Consider the following 18,160-nt stretch of genomic DNA (forward strand, 5'->3'; position numbering starts at 1 on the left):
TGTGCACTCTTACTAATTAGTACTAACATTTCCCTCCCCTCCCCCACTCTCAACACATTTTTTGTAGTAGTTCTTTCCTTTTGTTTTTTGTTCTGTTGTTTTTTCTTTGTCTAATCTTCTCTGTTCTCTCTTTGCCGGGATGTCATCGTTGGAGTTGGTGCACTAGGAGGCGGCTGGCTCTTCATCATTGAAGGAGGAGGCTGGACATATTGGATCGGAACAGCATGCCAACAACGCTGGAACAGAGGTATTGCTTAGTTGTTAAGGAAAAGCAGAGGTGAGTTGGTTTCATTATCATTTGTGCACTCTTACTAATTAGTACTAACATTTCCCTCTCCTCCCCCACTCTCAACACATTTTTTGTAGTAGTTCTTTCTTTTTGTTTTTTGTTCTGTTGTTTTTTCTTTGTCTAATCTTCTCTGTTCTCTCTTTGCCGGGATGTCATCGTTGGAGATCGTGCACTAGGAGGCGGCTGGCTCTTCATCATTGAAGGAGGAGGCTGGACATATTGGATCGGAACAGCATGCCAACAACGCTGGAACAGAGGTATTGCTTAGTCGTTAAGGAAAAGCAGAGGTGAGTTGGTTTCATTATCATTTGTGCACTCTTACTAATTAGTACTAACATTTCCCTCCCCTCCCCCACTCTCAACACATTTTTTGTAGTAGTTCTTTCCTTTTGTTTTTTGTTCTGTTGTTTTTTCTTTGTCTAATCTTCTCTGTTCTCTCTTTGCCGGGATGTCATCATTGGAGTTGGTGCACTAGGAGGCGGCAGGCTCTTCATCATTGAAGGAGGAGGCTGGACATATTGGATCGGAACAGCATGCCAACAACGCTGGAACAGAGGTATTGCTTAGTTGTTAAGGAAAAGCAGAGGTGAGTTGGTTTCATTATCATTTGTGCACTCTTACTAATTAGTACTAACATTTCCCTCTCCTCCCCCACTCTCAACACATTTTTTGTAGTAGTTCTTTCTTTTTGTTTTTTGTTCTGTTGTTTTTTCTTTGTCTAATCTTCTCTGTTCTCTCTTTGCCGGGATGTCATCATTGGAGATCGTGCACTAGGAGGCGGCTGGCTCTTCATCATTGAAGGAGGAGGCTGGACATATTGGATCGGAACAGCATGCCAACAACGCTGGAACAGAGGTATTGCTTAGTCGTTAAGGAAAAGCAGAGGTGAGTTGGTTTCATTATCATTTGTGCACTCTTACTAATTAGTACCAACATTTCCCTCCCCTCCCCCACTCTCAACACATTTTTTATAGTAGTTCTTTCGTTTTGTTTTTTGTTCTGTTGTTTTTTCTTTGTCTAATCTTCTCTGTTCTCTCTTTGCCGGGATGTCATCGTTGGAGATCGTGCACTAGGAGGCGGCTGGCTCTTCATCATTGAAGGAGGAGGCTGGACATATTGGATCGTAACAGCATGCCAACAACGCTGGAACAGAGGTATTGCTTTGTCATTAAGGAAAAGCAGTGGTGAGTTGGTTTCATTATCATTTGTGCACTCTTACTAATTAGTACTAACATTTCCCTCCCCTCCCCCACTCTCAACACATTTTTTATAGTAGTTCTTTCTTTTTGTTTTTTGTTCTGTTGTTTTTTCTTTGTCTAATCTTCTCTGTTTTCTCTTTGCCGGGATGTCATCGTTGGAGTTGGTGCACTAGGAGGCGGCTGGCTCTTCATCATTGAAGGAGGAGGCTGGACATATTGGATCGGAACAGCATGCCAACAACGCTGGAACAGAGGTATTGCTTAGTCGTTAAGGAAAAGCAGAGGTGAGTTGGTTTCATTATCATTTGTGCACTCTTACTAATTAGTACTAACATTTCCCTCCCCTCCCCCACTCTCAACACATTTTTTGTAGTAGTTCTTTCTTTTTGTTTTTTGTTCTGTTGTTTTTTCTTTGTCTAATCTTCTCTGTTCTCTCTTTGCCGGGATGTCATCGTTGGAGTTGGTGCACTAGGAGGCGGCTGGCTCTTCATCATTGAAGGAGGAGGCTGGACGTATTGGATCGGAACAGCATGCCAACAACGCTGGAACAGAGGTATTGCTTAGTTGTTAAGGAAAAGCAGAGGTGAGTTGGTTTCATTATCATTTGTGCACTCTTACTAATTAGTACTAACATTTCCCTCCCCTCCCCCACTCTCAACACATTTTTTGTAGTAGTTCTTTCTTTTTGTTTTTTGTTCTGTTGTTTTTTTTTTTGTCTAATCTTCTCTGTTCTCTCTTTGCCGGGATGTCATCGTTGGAGATCGTGCACTTGGAGGCTGCTGGCTTTTCATCGTTGAAGGACTTGGAGGAGGCTGGGCATATTGGATCGGAACAGCATGCCAACAACGCTGGAGTTGAGGTTTTTTTTGGTTTTCTTTGATGTTAGGTCTCTTTGTTATTTTAGCTCTTACTTTTTGGTTTATATTTTGTTTCCTTTGTTAGTATTTGTTTTTTGTACATTAGGTTTTTATTATAATTGCTATTTGTTTATTGAGTTGTTATTATAGTTTTTTGTTTGAGAGGGTTGTAAAAGTTGTTAATTTTAATGTTTTATTTGTTAATTGTTACATTATGTTTTTAATGTTTGTATTAGTTGACACTGTTATGAGTTCCATTTATTTGAAATGTGGCAGTTATGAGTTTTAGTTGTTAGGAGCTTAAGTTATTTGCTGTTGTTGTGATTTTTTATTATTTGTTATTGTTATAAGTGTTAGTTAGTTGTTATTGTTATGAGTTTTAATTCGTTGTTATGAGTTATTTGTTATAGTTATGTGTTTTAGTTATTTGCTTTAGTTGAGATTTTTAATTATTTGTTATAATAGTTATGAATTTTTGTTAATTATTATTGTTGTGATTTTTATTTGTTATTGCATTTATTATTCCTAAGAATATGTGTAATGTTCATTGTTGCGTTGTGCATAAGCATCATCATTAGACATGTTGGATAATGAGGAAACACTGTGTAAAACATCTGTCTTATTGAGGGCCTTATTACAGTAAAACTCGGTTATAACGAAGTCACTGGGACCTATGACATTACTTCGCTATATCCATAATTTGTTATATTGGTGTAATGATTTCATAAAATTCATATAGCTAAGGATTCAAGATAATTTCACTTAATATCTAAGAATTCACAATATTTTATCTGTGTTTGTACCAAATGAGTTTTACTGTATCTAATTATTTCAGCTCTATTTTAAAATTTTGTTAGTATTTTATAGTCGGACAATACACTAAAGAAGAAGAGAAATAAGCCAAATTCTAAACCATCATCGATAAGGTAAGATAGAAAATATTAAATTGATAATAATTGAAAAATACAGTAAAACTTGGTTTAAACAAAGTCACAGGGACCTATAAAACTACTTCACTATATCCACAATTCATATCAGTATATGGAATTTGTTAAATTTATTAAGCCCTGAGATCCAAGATAATTTCACTATAACCGTGAATTGGCAATGTCCGTGTTTGTACTAAACGAGTTTTGCTGTATATAGAAAACTGAAATGAAGTATTATTGTTAGATTATAGCTTTATAATATTCCATTTCAAATCAATAATGTACAGCCAAACTTCATAATAATCAATCAAAGACCAAAAATTTAGGATCAGAATAAAAATGTAAATCCAAGAAATTAAGGAAATGAAATCGAAGTTGAAAGGGACTGACTAGGGTATTTTAGTGTAAAATGCATGCAGTGAAAAAAAGCTGTTGATATTTTTAGCAGATGCACCCTATTGTCCTTGATGGAAACAGCAGATGCACTCCACTTGACTTGGTGGAAACAGCAGATGCACTCCACTTGACTTGGTGGAAACAGCAGATGTATCCAAAAGGACTTAGTGGATACAGAAGATGCACTCCACTGGACTTTGTGGAAACAGCAGATGCACTCCACTGGACTTGATGGAGACAGAAGATGGGCCCAACAGGACATGGTGGATACAACTGGAGGAGACTTGCCTGATGATGTTGACCTTCCAAACAAGACATATCAAAGGAGATAATGACACTGATCAGGTACATGTGTATGAGATAATCAAGAATATTATACTGTAGATCACTAAATTTTCGCGACACCTTATTTTCGCGAGATAGTCATTGACTGTTGATTAGCGAGACAAAATTTTCACGAATTGTGGTTATTGCTTTATATCATCTTAAGGAATACTATTATATGCAAAAATTCAATTTTCGCGAGCACACTGTCTCGCGTAATTACGCGAAAATAAAGTTCTCGCGAATAAAGAGTGATTTACAGTACTTTCATGTAAATTAGTTGAATCTGATTGGTGGAGAAACATTTGTTAAAAAACACTATTACCCGCTGAATAATGAAGTCATGCCCTCAAGCATAGCAACAGTCAACATTGCTTGACAACAAGTGCTATTCCCAAAAATAGCGACTGCACAGAATTTCCGGGTGCACGGTTCACTGTGAACTGTGGTATTTGTGAACATGGTTCACAAATACATATGTATTTGTATAAAACATTCAGTATAATATACACTCAACTACATGCAATATTTATATATTAAAGATCATTTAATTAACCATGTCAAATTTACTAGCTGACTTTTTATTTTTAGCCTGACTTATGTTTAGCTCTACTGGTCAGAGACAAGAAAGCTTGTGATTGTAAACAAGGACATTATATGGTGGAAACAGCTGGAGGAGGCAGGGCCAATTAATGCTAATCTTCCAAGATGTGGAAACAGCAGATGTTCTCAACAAGACATGTGTAACAGCAGATGTACCCAACTGGACATGGATAGAAACAGCTGGATGATGCATAGCCAGTACATGCTGATCTACCAAGATGTGGAAACAGCAAATGCACCCAACAGTACATGGTGAAAACAGTAGATGAACCCAAAAGGACCTGATAGAAACAACTGGAGGATGAATAGCCAAAGGATGCTGATATGACATTTATCAGGTATGTGACATTATCATAATCTAAGATCATTTTATTAATAAACTAGCTGGCCAAAATTTTAGCTGGTCTTATTTCTTAAAGTCAGCAATAGCTGACTTTTGTTATGGTGTTTTAAGCTAAGGTAAACCAACTCTTTACATCAATATTGAATTTTTGCTTAATAATATAAAACGTGTTAAACCACGTATAGTACTGTTGAGACAACATAACAATTATTTAAAAAGTTAAATGAGGATTTTCCTTAAAAACTTCAGTGATGTATTTTCTCCATTTATTTTCTGACTCTTACTGCAGCTGCAGCCAACAGAACTTTATGGAAACAACTGGAATAGACAAGCTTGAAGAACCTCTTTTAAGATGGGAAAACAGCAAATACTTCAAAAAGGACTTAGTGAAATAAATCTTGAGCAGGCAAGGCCATTATGAATCTTGAGGCAAACTTGATGAACAATGATTTTCCAATATGTGAAAACACCATCTACACCCAAAAGAAATTAGTGGAAAGATGAGAAAACAACAAATACTTCTAAAAGGACTTGGTGAAATAAATCTTGAGAAGGCAAGGCCATTATTAATATTGTGGAAAACTTGATGGACAATGAAAATCCAATATGTGAAAACACCAGCTACACCCAAAAGGAATTGGTGGAAAGATGGGAAAACAGCAAATACTTCTAAAAAGACTTAGTGAAATAAATCTTGAGGAGGCAAGACCATTATGAATCTTGAGGTAAACTTGATGGACAATGATTTTCCAATATGTGAAAACACCAGGTACAGCCAAAAGGAATTGGTGGAAACAATTAACACGGACAATCTTTATGGACAATGATCTTCAAAATGTGGAAACAGCAGATGTCCCCAACAAGACTTGGTGGAAACACCTGGAGGACAATCCCTGATGGATGTGGACTTTTCCACCAAGACATACCACAGTGGATAGCTGATACTGATCAGGTATATGACATTTTCATATTCCAATTCATCTTATTGTTTATATTAAGCAAGGTCTAGTTAAGTAGTAGACCAATTTTTTAGTCCAGGACTCTTTTTGTAGTCGGCAATATATGTAGCTTGATTTTGTAATAGTGTGCAACCATATATGCTGTCTCTTAATTCATACCAATAATACCCGAGAATGATACATCTGATATAATTTATGTGTGAAATTCTAATGAAATTTCACATTTTTGTTGTTGTTGCATGGTACAGTGGTATTTAAGAGCATCTGCTATAGAGTAGCATAGTAAGGAGTTGATCATGACTAATTGACCATTTAAAGAAAAATGCACCTGCTTAATTCTGTCCTTTTTGTGATAACCAAAAAATATTAGTGGAAACACTAAAATAGACACTGGATAGCTCATACTGATCAGGTATGACATTATCATATTCTAAAATTATCTTACTGTATAAATTTTATACAATGTATTAAACAGGTCAGTTAATTAGTAGACCAAATATTTAGTCCAGGGTACATTTTTTTGGTTGTCAGCAATATAGCTGGCTTTTGTAATGGTGTTTAACCAAATATGTCATCTCTTAATTCACACCAATATTAAAATTTTGCCTAGAAGTTTATATGTTTATAATGTATACTCCAAATCACTGCTGATACATTTTTCTAAAATGCTTGTTCAAAAGAAGTTAAATTGTAGAGTTTTATAAAACAAACATAATTGGTAAATATGTATTTTCTCCCGAATCTTGAAAACTTTAATCGTCGCGAACTACTTAACTCCCGGAAAATCGCGAAATAAAGTCGTCGCGAATAAAAGTTGATTTTTGACTCAATTTTTTTTAAATATGTTGTATTCATTGGGTCCTCCTTAAGCCTGTCTGCATTACATTCTATAAACAGAGTTTGTGTTATCGTGCTAATTATCCTGATGCAGTATGTGACCAGATACACACCTTGCTGCAAAAGTCACCACCAAGACCTCATTTGTGCACATTAATTAATATGTTTGACCTTCTACTGCTTGTTTACATCTGGAAGTGGTATACAAAACCTCAGAATGATACATCTGATATAATTTATTTATGTTGTGAAATTCTTATCAAATTTCATATTTTGTGTTGTTGCCTGCATGGCACAGTGGTATTTTAGAGCATCATATGAGTGAAAAATTCTCAATAGGGACTTTAAACAAGAAACAGACAAGCAAACAAAGATATTTCGTGTTAGTATTTTTATGCCCCGCCAGGAATATGGCCGGGGCATATAGTATTTGATGTCCACCATCCGTCCTTCTGTCTATCCTTCTGTCACACTGCGTTTAGCTTAGTTCAAAGCTCAGTTTCAAAGAAACTATCCAAGATATTTTCATCAAACTTCGTATGCTAATAGATATTGATGAGAGCTATGCAACTGCATCAACATTTTTTGACCTTGGCCTTTCCTTTGACTACCGTACATTTTTCTTATGTAAGTGTTTAGCTCATTTTTAAAGATAACATCCAAGATATTTTATCAAACTTCATACACTGATAAGAGCTATTCAACTGCATCAACATTTTTGACCTTGGCCTTTCCTTTGACCTTGACATCACTTTTCCTAAGTTAGTGTCAAAACATAGTCTTCCAGTTTCTCAGAATCTTTTTATAAAATCATGTTATTAAAATTACTGTATGTGTATATACTTCTGAGTATATTCCTTTTATTTTAAGGTTTAAGATTTGGAGAGCAGACTAAGGGGGGAATTGAACTGGATTCATGCCATTGTGGATTTTCTTGATCTTATGAATGATGAGAATCCTTCAGTTATGGAAAACTGACCTTGATTGCTATTTTGTATCTTTAAGCTAACCTGAGTAAATTAAAGGCTCAAGTGCATGAGGTTTCGGATCAAAATTTGTCCGATGTCTGTTGTTGTCGGTGTCATTGTTGTCATAAACTTTTCACATTTTCATCTTCTTTTCCGAGTGTGAAGATCAAACCAAATAAAAAAAGAAATAGTGAAAATTAGATGGTGTCATTTAAAAGTCATTTTCTCAGGAATAACTTGGTCTGATCTTAAATATGAATTCTGGGATTTATGTGAAAAGCACAGTTACATATTTAAGATCTCTTATTTTCATCTTCTTGGCAGAGATCATATAAGAAGTTTTCAGCACAGTGTGGCTAGTGACCATGCTTACTTTAAAAGTGAATTTCTTTGTGAGGACATTGCATGGGTTTTTCTGTGTTTAGGAGCTCTTTAAATGAACTTTTGACATGTAAAAAAAGAAATTTAACTTACTGAATGGACCTTGTACAATGAAGAAATCTTGAATAATTTTCTTCTCAAGAACAGCTAAGCAATGATTGGTCATATTTTTACTGAAGCATCCTCAGGTAGTGTTTGTTCAAACCATGATTGCTCCATCAAGAGTAAAGAGAGGCCACAACTTGGGATCAAAGTTATACAAATATTCTTCTCAATATCAGCAAAGGCTATGATTATTAGTCATATTAATTCAGAAGCGTCTTCAGATAGTGGAGATTCAAGTGTGTGTTCAAATCATAGGTAGTGTAGATTCAAGTTTAAGTTTTTCAACTCTGAACTGATTTCTGCTTTTTCCTAGCCTTAGTGCTCAGGTAAGCAATGTAGCATATAGGTCTCTTGTTAGTTTTTTTTTTAATTCAAACCTTACAATTACATCTTGCCTTGTTTATTTACAGAAAATAAAAGAAATTTTAGAAGTAACATATGTGGATGAAGAAGCAGGACTTAATTAATGCAGGATCAATCCAAATCTTCAAAGCACTGATGAAATTATGCATTCTAGTAACAGTTTTTTTTCAAAGACTATTTTGAAAATATTTTTGTAAAGGGTGTCCGAATTATGTTAGGGTATGGGGTCACCCATTCGGACACGTGGGTTCTCTACGGGTACTCCGTCTTCCTCCCACACTGACCCCCCACTTTTCTCCTTACTTGTTAATATGCCAATGAGATGATAGTACATTATTGTAATTGTTTAGATGAAGTTGAATATGTTCTAGATGTAATGATTGTAAAATGAGACATAAGTATTCCTAGAATGTGTAAAAAATTTTCAGCTATTGTAGCAATAATTGTGTAATCGCCTCTTGGTTATTAGCTTATTGTGAAATTGAATGCATTTAATTATATACTGATGTGACTAAATATGCAGTGAAAGAAATGGATGTAAAATTATTAATTGCATTTGAAAATGCAAGATATTGATTTGCCTATAAAAATGTTAATTGTAATTGATAAATGTTAAACAATGATTTTGTTAATGTTAATTAAATCATAATTTGAAACGTTAAATCATGATTTTTTAATTCAATTTTGAATTGTTGATGTGAAATTGTGAATTGTTAATGTGAATTGTGAATTGTTAATGTGAAATTGTGAATTGTTATGTGAAATTGTGAATTGTAAATGTGAAATTATTTAATCTCATTGGCAAGTTTTGTGCCAAAAAAAAAAAAAGAAGAAAAACCAAAAAATAATGAAAAAAAGAAAGAAATCAAAAAAGAAAAACAACCAAAAAAAAAAAAAAAAAGAAAAGAAAAGAAAGCAAAAAAAGAAAAGCCAAAAAAAAAAAAAATAGAAAAGCCAAAAAAAAAAGAAAGAAAAAAGAAAAAGAAAAAAACTGAAAAAAGGCACAAAACTTTTAATGCTGCCTGCTTGAAATAACATATTTACATGTTATTTCAAGCAGAAGGTTCCAAGCCCTTAAAAGCAGAGGAGAAGTTTTGGTGTTAACTGTCTAATCTGCCTGTCACTTGTGCAATCCTGTGAATTCCAAAGTTAAATTTCTTTCCCATTTTACTATTTTCCATTTTTTACACTTTGTAATTTGACACCCTGTCTATTCTGACACAAAATTGATCTCCCAGTTAATGTCAGATTAGACAGGTTTCACTGTATGTACATCACTGGATGTATGGAGTGCCAACAGACTCAGCTGATCAAACTTTTCTAAAATCATTGTAAAATATCAATTCATCTTGCAGTGTTTTATTTACTGTAATGAGTGCAAATATATTATTTCCATATGCAATTTTGTTGCTCTCTTCAAATGAATATTAACAATTTTGAGTTGATGCCTATAAGTAGAAAAACAAGAGGCCCATGGGCCACATCGCTCACTTGAGTAACTTTGGTGAAGCAGTTCTTTACCAGATTTTCCCTCTTCTTATATCTATATCTATATCTACCTCTAACCCCCCCCCCTCCAGGGTCATGATTTGAACAATTTAGAATCTACTCTACCCCAGGATGCTTCCACCAAAGTTTCAGCTTTCCTGGCCCACTGGTTCTTGAGAAGATTTTTCCTATATATTTAGATATAAAAATTGGATTCCTTATCGTGGCCCCGCCCTACCCCTGGGGGTCATGCTTTTAACAATTTAGAATCTACACTACCTCAGGATGCTTTCACATAAGTTTCAGCTTTCCTGGCCCACTGGTTCTTGAGAAGATTTTTCAATGACCCCACCCTATTTTTGTCTTTTCTTGATTATCTCCCCTTGGAAGGAGACTTGGTCCTTTATTTTAACAATTTAAGCTCTCTATCACCCAAGGATGCTTTGTACAAAGTTTAGTTAAAACTGGCCCAGCGGTTCTTGAGAAGAAGTTGAAAATGTGAAAAGTTTACAGACGAGCCTTCAGCTCAGGTGAGTTAAAAATAATACATGTATTCTCATATTTAAACTAGTTTAATTGTTCTTTTCCTTTGTAATTTTAAAAAGGGGACATAGATTTGACATATTTTCTGTACATATTTACATGTATCTTAACTTATATGTTACTTGAGAATTTCCCTAAAATACAAACTATCAATTTCGGGACTCATTTGATTGACACATCCTTGCACTTTCAGAAAGGACTGTAAATCCTTAATGCTGAACAAAATAGAAATTTTTTGAGTATTAAAAAAAATATTAAAACTCAAGAATCCCCAAAATTTTTGTTAGGGGCATCAGTGTTTGACAAACATTTCTTGTTTCATTTTGTTTAAAGTAAATGAACAATGGACATCGGGCATACATGTCCATTTTCCCGGTATAGACATCTGAATTTCATGTAAAGCATTCATCCCCCTGTTTTGGCTGTTTTAGTATACAGTACTTAAGAATAGACTGATCAAGTACAAAATGTTGCTGAACTGCAAGGATGTCTTTATTTATCAAGCTTCAAAACGATAATTTGATTTATTGTTTCTACTTTTGTAATGCATACACTATGGACTAAAAATAATGTATTCAAAATTATTCATTACCAAATAATAGTTATACCCCCCTTCGAAGAGGGGAGGGCGTATTGCTTTGCTGCTGACTGTCAGTCGGTCTGTCTGTCAATCAGTCTGTTGGTCCACCAAGTAGCATACCGGTTCACTTTCTGCACTTTCTGTATTGATCAGTCGAAAACGATATTTTTAAAAACAGCTTATAGAGACAAAAGAGTTACATTATTGATAATATATAGTGCATATTAGAATACAAAAACAGGAATAAGGTGACTCGACCCCAGATTTAAAAAGGAAAAAAAATGGAAAAGGGGGGGGGGGGTCCATGCCCCTAGTGCCTGTGATCAATAACAAAAGCTCGCCGTAATAATTATTAGAATTGATAAACGTACGTATATAGAATTAATGATGCAGTATACCTAACACCAAGAATTTTAAAGCGAATTTGTAAAACAATTACAGATAGATTTAATTATTTAATGTTTATTTTTCAATTCCCTTTCGCATATCTTTAGATGTTTACTTCAATTAAATTTGCCTTCAATTTTTTTTTTAGAAATAGGCATCTTCAATTTATTTAAAGATAGGCTCAAGCATTAAAAGACACGTCGAAAAAATACAAGGAGGGCAAATATTTGAATACATATTTATCTGGCAAATAATGAAGCCGAAAACTATAGCCCTAAGATCATAAACTAGGAACAGGTCCCCATGTTTGTATAATATTTAAATGCAAACATACGATGATTTTATTTTTTGTTTAACTATCAAATGTATATTAGAGGATTTATTCAATAGAAATTTTGACTTAGTCTGTTTTCATTTTATGAACTTTAGACTTGAAATATGCAGTGTTCGTAAAAGAAATGTGAAGAATACGTCAAAGAGGTCACAAACACATATGCATATATGTGTACATGGCTAAGGTTTCAAAGTTCTATAAACAAGCTTATTAATACATTTAAGGTGGAACTTTTTTTTATTTTTATGTCTCTAGAGTGCAATTTGCTTCAATTTAAGAAATCATATCTGTAATATTTTTGGCTTTTAAGTATTTGAAAAGATTTTCAATTATCGGGTATTATGTATGATTGAGATATCGCAATATGAAAAAAAATCTATCATTCTTTGTTCATGTCAATGATTCAGAAATGAGCACAGAATTACATAAACGATCAGTATTTACTGGTTCCAACTGTCAAGTCTTTCCCCTTTCCCTCTATCATGATAAGAAGCACAATTACGGCGGGTGCAATAGGTCAGCAGGGGATGTTCTCTCCCCCAATGGCACCAGATCCCACCTCTAATGTTCTTAGCTCTGCTCCTGATTTGTATTGATTGAATGGACTTTGAGCTTGATACTGTTTGAAATGGAATTTTGAGCTTGAATACTGTTCCATGTTTCATTGTATTAAAATGTCAAAAGTCAAGTAGGCCAAAGTTAAAATATTCCCATTATTGCTTCAAAAAATTATTGTTTTTTCTGCAAATTGAGAAATTCGTTTCACAATATATAAACATTTTACAGACAATTAAAGTTTAGACTTAGATATAAGTCTATTATTTCATGATCCTAGGGCCAGGTGTCGTGGACAAACATATAATATATATTACATGAAGAAAAACAACTCAATCAAAGGCAAAATATATATTTATTGAAAAATTCAATACCGGTAATAACCGGTAATACCGAGATGAAATTTTGAAAAGAGAGGATAACGGAGCTTTAAGACATCTCAAATTGGATGCTTCATTTACAATTTCAAAAGTTTTGACAGGGCACACCTTTAAAACAGAGACTTCCCTGAAAGGCCTAAAGGTTCAAAATAGTTGGAAGTTTAATTTTGCTTTGGTAACTTGGCAAAGTGAACTATCTCGCTTGCTTTGATACAAAAAAAGGAAAACCAAAAAACATGAATTTAGAATAGTCAGATTTTGCCAGCAGTGTTAGCTTTGTCTGTTTGTGGGGGCGTTTGTGAGGCGCGGTATATCAAAAGAGAATAAAGTTAATTAACAGCCAAAGAGAGCAGCGGGATAAAAGAGCTGTGGTGTCCTCTCTCTCGGACCAAAAGATTTATAATTCAGAAATACATGTACATGATTGCAATATTCTTTGGATGAATGCTATGCCAGGCTTTTTTTGCCAGGCCATCCACATCAAATGTTCTGCCAGGGTTAAATTTTATGGCATGCAGTTCATATTTTTAATTAATCACTGATGTTGGCATATTTTTCAAGTCGCTCCATTTCCTTGTGTGCGCATTCAATTTTCTTCTGCACAATGGCCTCTTCTCTTTTCTGCTGGGCCCTCTCTTGTTTTTCGGCCTGTGTTTTCTCTTGATTTTCTAAAATGAATGATAAAAATGATTTTTTAAAAAGTAAGTAGAAAAACTGGATTTAGAAATTATACAAAATTTGTACTTTAATTAGGTTGTTCAATAAATTTAACTTACCTCTCCATTTTTCAAAATCCTCTTTTTTGTCAGTGGTCAGTCGGCTAGGAGGCCTGGTTGGCAGCTTTAGTGCTGATTCCTCAGTGAGGAAAGTTAGATCGAATGCCACTCCGCCCTTCCTCTCATATATATCCTCCGTGATCATTGTCTGACGAACCTTTTTATACGCCTCCATTTCTTCCTTCCCCATCACTCCTACTCTGTTATGTTTGCCAAGGCAACTCTGAAAGATACCCATGGTGTTTTTTTTCAGTGTGCGTATGGTTGAATCCAACAGCGGAATTTCGGGATTAGATTATTGTGACGTCATTACTATTATGACGCCAATGTTATTGTGACGTGATAGTGACAGATCTACATTGTTACGTTCAAATAGCATCAAGGTCATAATACTGTCCCTAGCATAAAATCATATTAATCATAATTTACTTTAGTTACATGTAACAATACTAAATACTTTGATTGATACATCTCTTTCAGGGACGTAGCATCGTTTTTGAAAGTGGGAGCCAGCGTGAGAAAAAATGCTTACATTTTTTTTAAAATCACCTGTCAGTTTTAGATACATGTATGTTTAATATTCCCAACAATCAAAATAGATTTGAATTACAATACTTATACTCGATTCCTAAAATTAAAAAAAATCCTTACAAGCAACATAAGCGTCGGAAATGGGGGGGGGGCGCTAGGGGTGTGTGTGTGTTAGCCCCCTTTTTTTGCAAGGATAGACATAATATAGACATTGAAAATTCGGGCTTAGGTTTAGCCCCCACCCCCACTTTCAACAGGCACATTGCAATTTTGGTCGTTTCGTGTTTGGACAATGGATACGTTTTCCTTTTCTTCTTCTTCTTCTTCTTTTTTTTTTTTTTTTTAATTTTGCTTGTCAAGATTTTTTTAAAAAAATCTCTTCCACTTTCAATTTGCTTTCGACGATATGAACAAAGAATGAATCGATGTAGATAATGGGTTCCAGTGGGCTAAGAAGGTGAAACATCAGGAGTTCTGCGCATCAATATAATTATTTGAGAAGTGATGCAAATATGTAAATCTACTAAAAAGAGAATTGGATACTTAAAAATCCACAAAACTTTTATCAATATTAATAACATAGAAACTTAGGCTTTTGACACTTTATATAACTATTCCCTGCGATATAATTAAGTCCAGATTTTTTTTTTTACATAACTAACAGATGCTTTTGTCTGGAAAATAAAAATAAAATGGAGCTCAGATTAACTTACCTGGTCATTGGCCAAAATTTTCAAGATTTTTTTTTTTTTTTGGTAAACGTCAAAAAACATTCGTACATACCAGCACTTCAAAGTTGACATTTAACAGATGCTTGTGCTACTGATTGACAACATATGTACCTATGTTGTTTTAGAGACCATATATTCCAACAATGTGTCGAAATCCCCATGGGTACCAATTGTGTCTTTTTAGAAGACCTATTTTTTAATGTCGATGACGTTATCATAAATTTATGATTTCCTTTCCTTTTTCGACTCGATATATTCCAGTGACTTTGAAATAAACGATACCATTGAGCCTGACACATCTGTTTCATATTTGAATATTTTACTAGCAAAAAACAGTTCGTGGTAATCCAACAACAAAGGTTTTTGCTAAACGTGATGACTTCAACTTTTCAATCCTCAACTCCCCTTAATTATGTAGAAGTATATCCTTATCAACTGCATAATGGGTTTATGTCTCTCAGTGAATTCTGTACATACACAACACCATGATGTACGTAAGATTTTTAAAACGAGGCAAACTATTGACAAACATGTTGATGAAACTTGAATACATGTAACAACAGATCAATAGTTTCATTTAAAATCATCATTTAATTACATCATTAAGTTCTTTGACCGATACAGTGACCTTGTCGGCGAATACAATCTATGTCTAAGTGAAATGTTGACCGGCGTTTTTCATGCATACAAATTGTTGTTATACCTTAGACAATTTGTTTCTATGTAAATTCTATACAAAAAGTCTAACATCTGTGTAATGCTTTGCTTAGCGGGCATAAAAATCGATGATTGACATCTGAGTGAGATGTTGCACCGGTCGATGAGATGTTGGACCGTTTACGTCACACACAGAATGGGCGGAGATTACGTTGGTGTTAAACACTGATGGACCTGAAGGTACATCACGGAATACATAACAAAATACATGCATGTCAAAAAAAAATACGAAAGGTATAACAAAACATTTATTGACTGAGTTCAAGGACAAATGCGTTTTGTCGACCCTCGAACCAAACTGTCTGCCCGTGGCCTATATCAGTCCACAATTTACAAACTGAAATGTCTACAGATCTTTCCTTTTCACCCGATCAAGACAAGGAGCATAAGGCGGGTGCGATGGGTCAGCCAGCAAGGATGTTCAATCCTCCATGGCACTTGATCTACCTCTGATGTTTTAGAGGTCCTTATTAGTTCTGCGCCTGATTTGTTTGAATGGACTTTGGAGATTGAATGCTGTTCGATATTTCCATTTTTCATTGCACTTAAATGTTAAAAGTCAAACAATCGAAAATTAAAATATTCCCATTTTTTGCTTCGCCAAAATTTTTTTTATCTGCAAAATTAAAAGAAATATTTAACGATAAACATTTACAGGCGATTACAGTTTAAACTTTGATCTAAGTCTGTTTCCTTATTCTGGGGCCAAGAGTCTTCGGCAAACATAAAACCAAAAGAAACCTAACCAAACTAATGGGAACCAACAACAATCTAATTAAAATTAGACTTAATAGATCCGCGCGGATTAACATCTAAGATTTAGATTGGAACCGCCAACACCTTAATGATTGATTGATTGTATGTTGCTTTACGTTCCATTCGAGACTTTTTCACTCATATAGAGACGTCGCGATACACCGGTGAAGGTCTTCAAATTTTGACCTTTACTCGATCGGCACTCAGGGCAATTGAGCAGAGAGGGATCTTTACCGTACCAACGCCTGCCATGACACAAGACCTCGTTTTTTAAGGTCTCATCCGAAGGACCCGCAACTTTCCCTGCAAGTGCCGAGCGCATTGCGAAGGAACAGTTGCTTTACCCATTTTTTATCGACTTATAGGTCAGTCGTGGCCGAGATTCGACATCTTCCCTAGCCAAGGGTTTCTGATACGCTACTCTCCTCAAAAACCCTTGGCATACGGTGAAGTCAAAAGACGGGATTGTTTTCCGTCACATGAAACCTATCAGGTCACAGATTGCGTCATCGCCAGAAATAAAGACACGTGTTAAAAAAAATTAAATCAAAGTTTTTTTCAAGAATAATTAAGAAGTATTAATTGAGTTATGTTTATTCATTATTTATAGAACAAATCTGAAGCATTAAATACAGATTCTTAATCACATATTTAGAAGATATTGGATGACACCATGGCTATTCATAGATTTGAATGTTATCTTACGGATCGTTGTTTAATTGCGTTTTTCATTTCCGAGATTAAAGAGTGAAGATGTATCCCGAACGCAAATATTGTCATTTACAAAAAACAATTGGTGATTGGTCGACCTGGGTGTACTGAAATCCAATCAGAACTCTGGAAAAAAATCCCTATTTCTATGAACACCGTAGACCAAGGGTTTATGAGGAGGGTAGCGTATCAGAAACCCTTGGCTAGCGAAGATGGAGATTCGAACGCACGGCCTTCCTATCACGGAACGAGCGCTCTACCGACGGTAACAACTAAATGATTGATTAATTGTATATTGTTTAACGTTCTCTCGAGAAATATTCCCTCATATGGAGACGTCACCACTTGCCGGTGAAGAGCTGCATTTTTTTCCTGTACTCGGCACTCAGGTACATTGAGTAGGGAGGGATCTTTTTTTCGTGCCAGCACCTACTGTGGCACGGGACCTCGGTTTATATGGTCTCATTCGAAGGACCAGTATCCATGTCCCACGGTGGGATTCGAAATCGCGACGTAAGGATCAACTCCTTACCTGGCAACTCTAGAGCAGACGCTCTAACCACGTACACCGTAGCAACTAAATGAAGTTTATCTTTTAAAAATCGAGAAACATTTGGATCAACGTAACGCTACTGCTGGCAAAGCAAACCTGAACACTAGCAGGTATTAGCAAACTTAATATATATCGATGCAGCACCAAAAAGAATACAATTAATTTTATGCTTTATAGTATGAAATCCAGTGGTTCTTGCTGGCTTCAAAATGTAGGTTCATTCGAAACCTTTGATCAATACATATTACATGAAGAGAAATAACTCAATCAAAGACAAAATATGTTTATTTAAAAATTCAATAAACATCGCCTAAAAGAAATTTTGAAAAGAGAGGACAACGGAGCTTTAAGACGTCGTAAAATTGATGTTTCAATTTACAATTTCAAAAGTTTTAAATTGACAGGTTCCCTGAAAGGCCAAAAGGTTCGAAATAGTTGGAAGTAATTTTGCTCTGATAACTCGGCAAAGCGATCAAAATCGCTTGCTTTGTTACCAGATAATGAAAGCCAAAACATGAATGTAGAATAGTCAGATTTTGTCAGCAATGCTAGCTTCGACAGTTTG

General features: G+C 35.0%; 1 protein-coding gene and 1 long non-coding RNA gene across 3 annotated transcripts; one reads left to right on the forward strand and one right to left on the reverse strand.

Annotated features, from left to right (window-relative positions):
- Positions 1-2,767: 2,767 nt before the first annotated feature.
- Positions 2,768-7,694, forward strand: LOC134233769 (uncharacterized). Of its 2 annotated transcripts, none has more exons than XR_009985057.1 (5): positions 2,768-3,271; positions 3,720-4,015; positions 4,586-4,935; positions 5,230-5,892; positions 7,607-7,694. It is a non-coding gene; the product is annotated as an uncharacterized LOC134233769 (long non-coding RNA). The 2 variants fall into 2 exon arrangements; XR_009985058.1 differs by having other exon boundaries at positions 3,723-4,015.
- A 5,144-nt stretch (positions 7,695-12,838) lies between these two features.
- LOC134233770 (uncharacterized) lies at positions 12,839-13,939 on the reverse strand. Its single transcript, XM_062715773.1, has 2 exons — positions 13,597-13,939; positions 12,839-13,488 (listed from the first exon to the last, which is right to left on the reverse strand). The coding sequence occupies exons 1-2, from the start codon at positions 13,832-13,834 to the stop codon at positions 13,352-13,354; spliced, it is 375 nt and encodes a 124-aa protein (XP_062571757.1). The 5' UTR covers positions 13,835-13,939; the 3' UTR covers positions 12,839-13,351.
- Between the last annotated feature and the right edge of the window lie 4,221 nt (positions 13,940-18,160).

The sequence above is a fragment of the Saccostrea cucullata genome, unplaced genomic scaffold, assembly GCF_032062105.1.
Source record: "Saccostrea cucullata isolate Sc308-1 unplaced genomic scaffold, CSIRO_AGI_Scuc_v1 ctg484, whole genome shotgun sequence".
Classification (NCBI taxonomy): Eukaryota; Metazoa; Mollusca; class Bivalvia; order Ostreida; family Ostreidae; genus Saccostrea; species Saccostrea cuccullata.

Excerpts from the sequence above, each read along its gene's own strand:
- LOC134233770 (XM_062715773.1), bottom strand. The coding sequence starts at position 13,834 with ATGGGTATCTTTCAGAGTTGCCTTGGCAAACATAACAGAGTAGGAGTG. Across the intron at positions 13,489-13,596 it reads GGATTTTGAAAAATGGAGAG|AAAATCAAGAGAAAACACAG; the intron begins GTAAGTTAAATT and ends CATTCATTTTAG.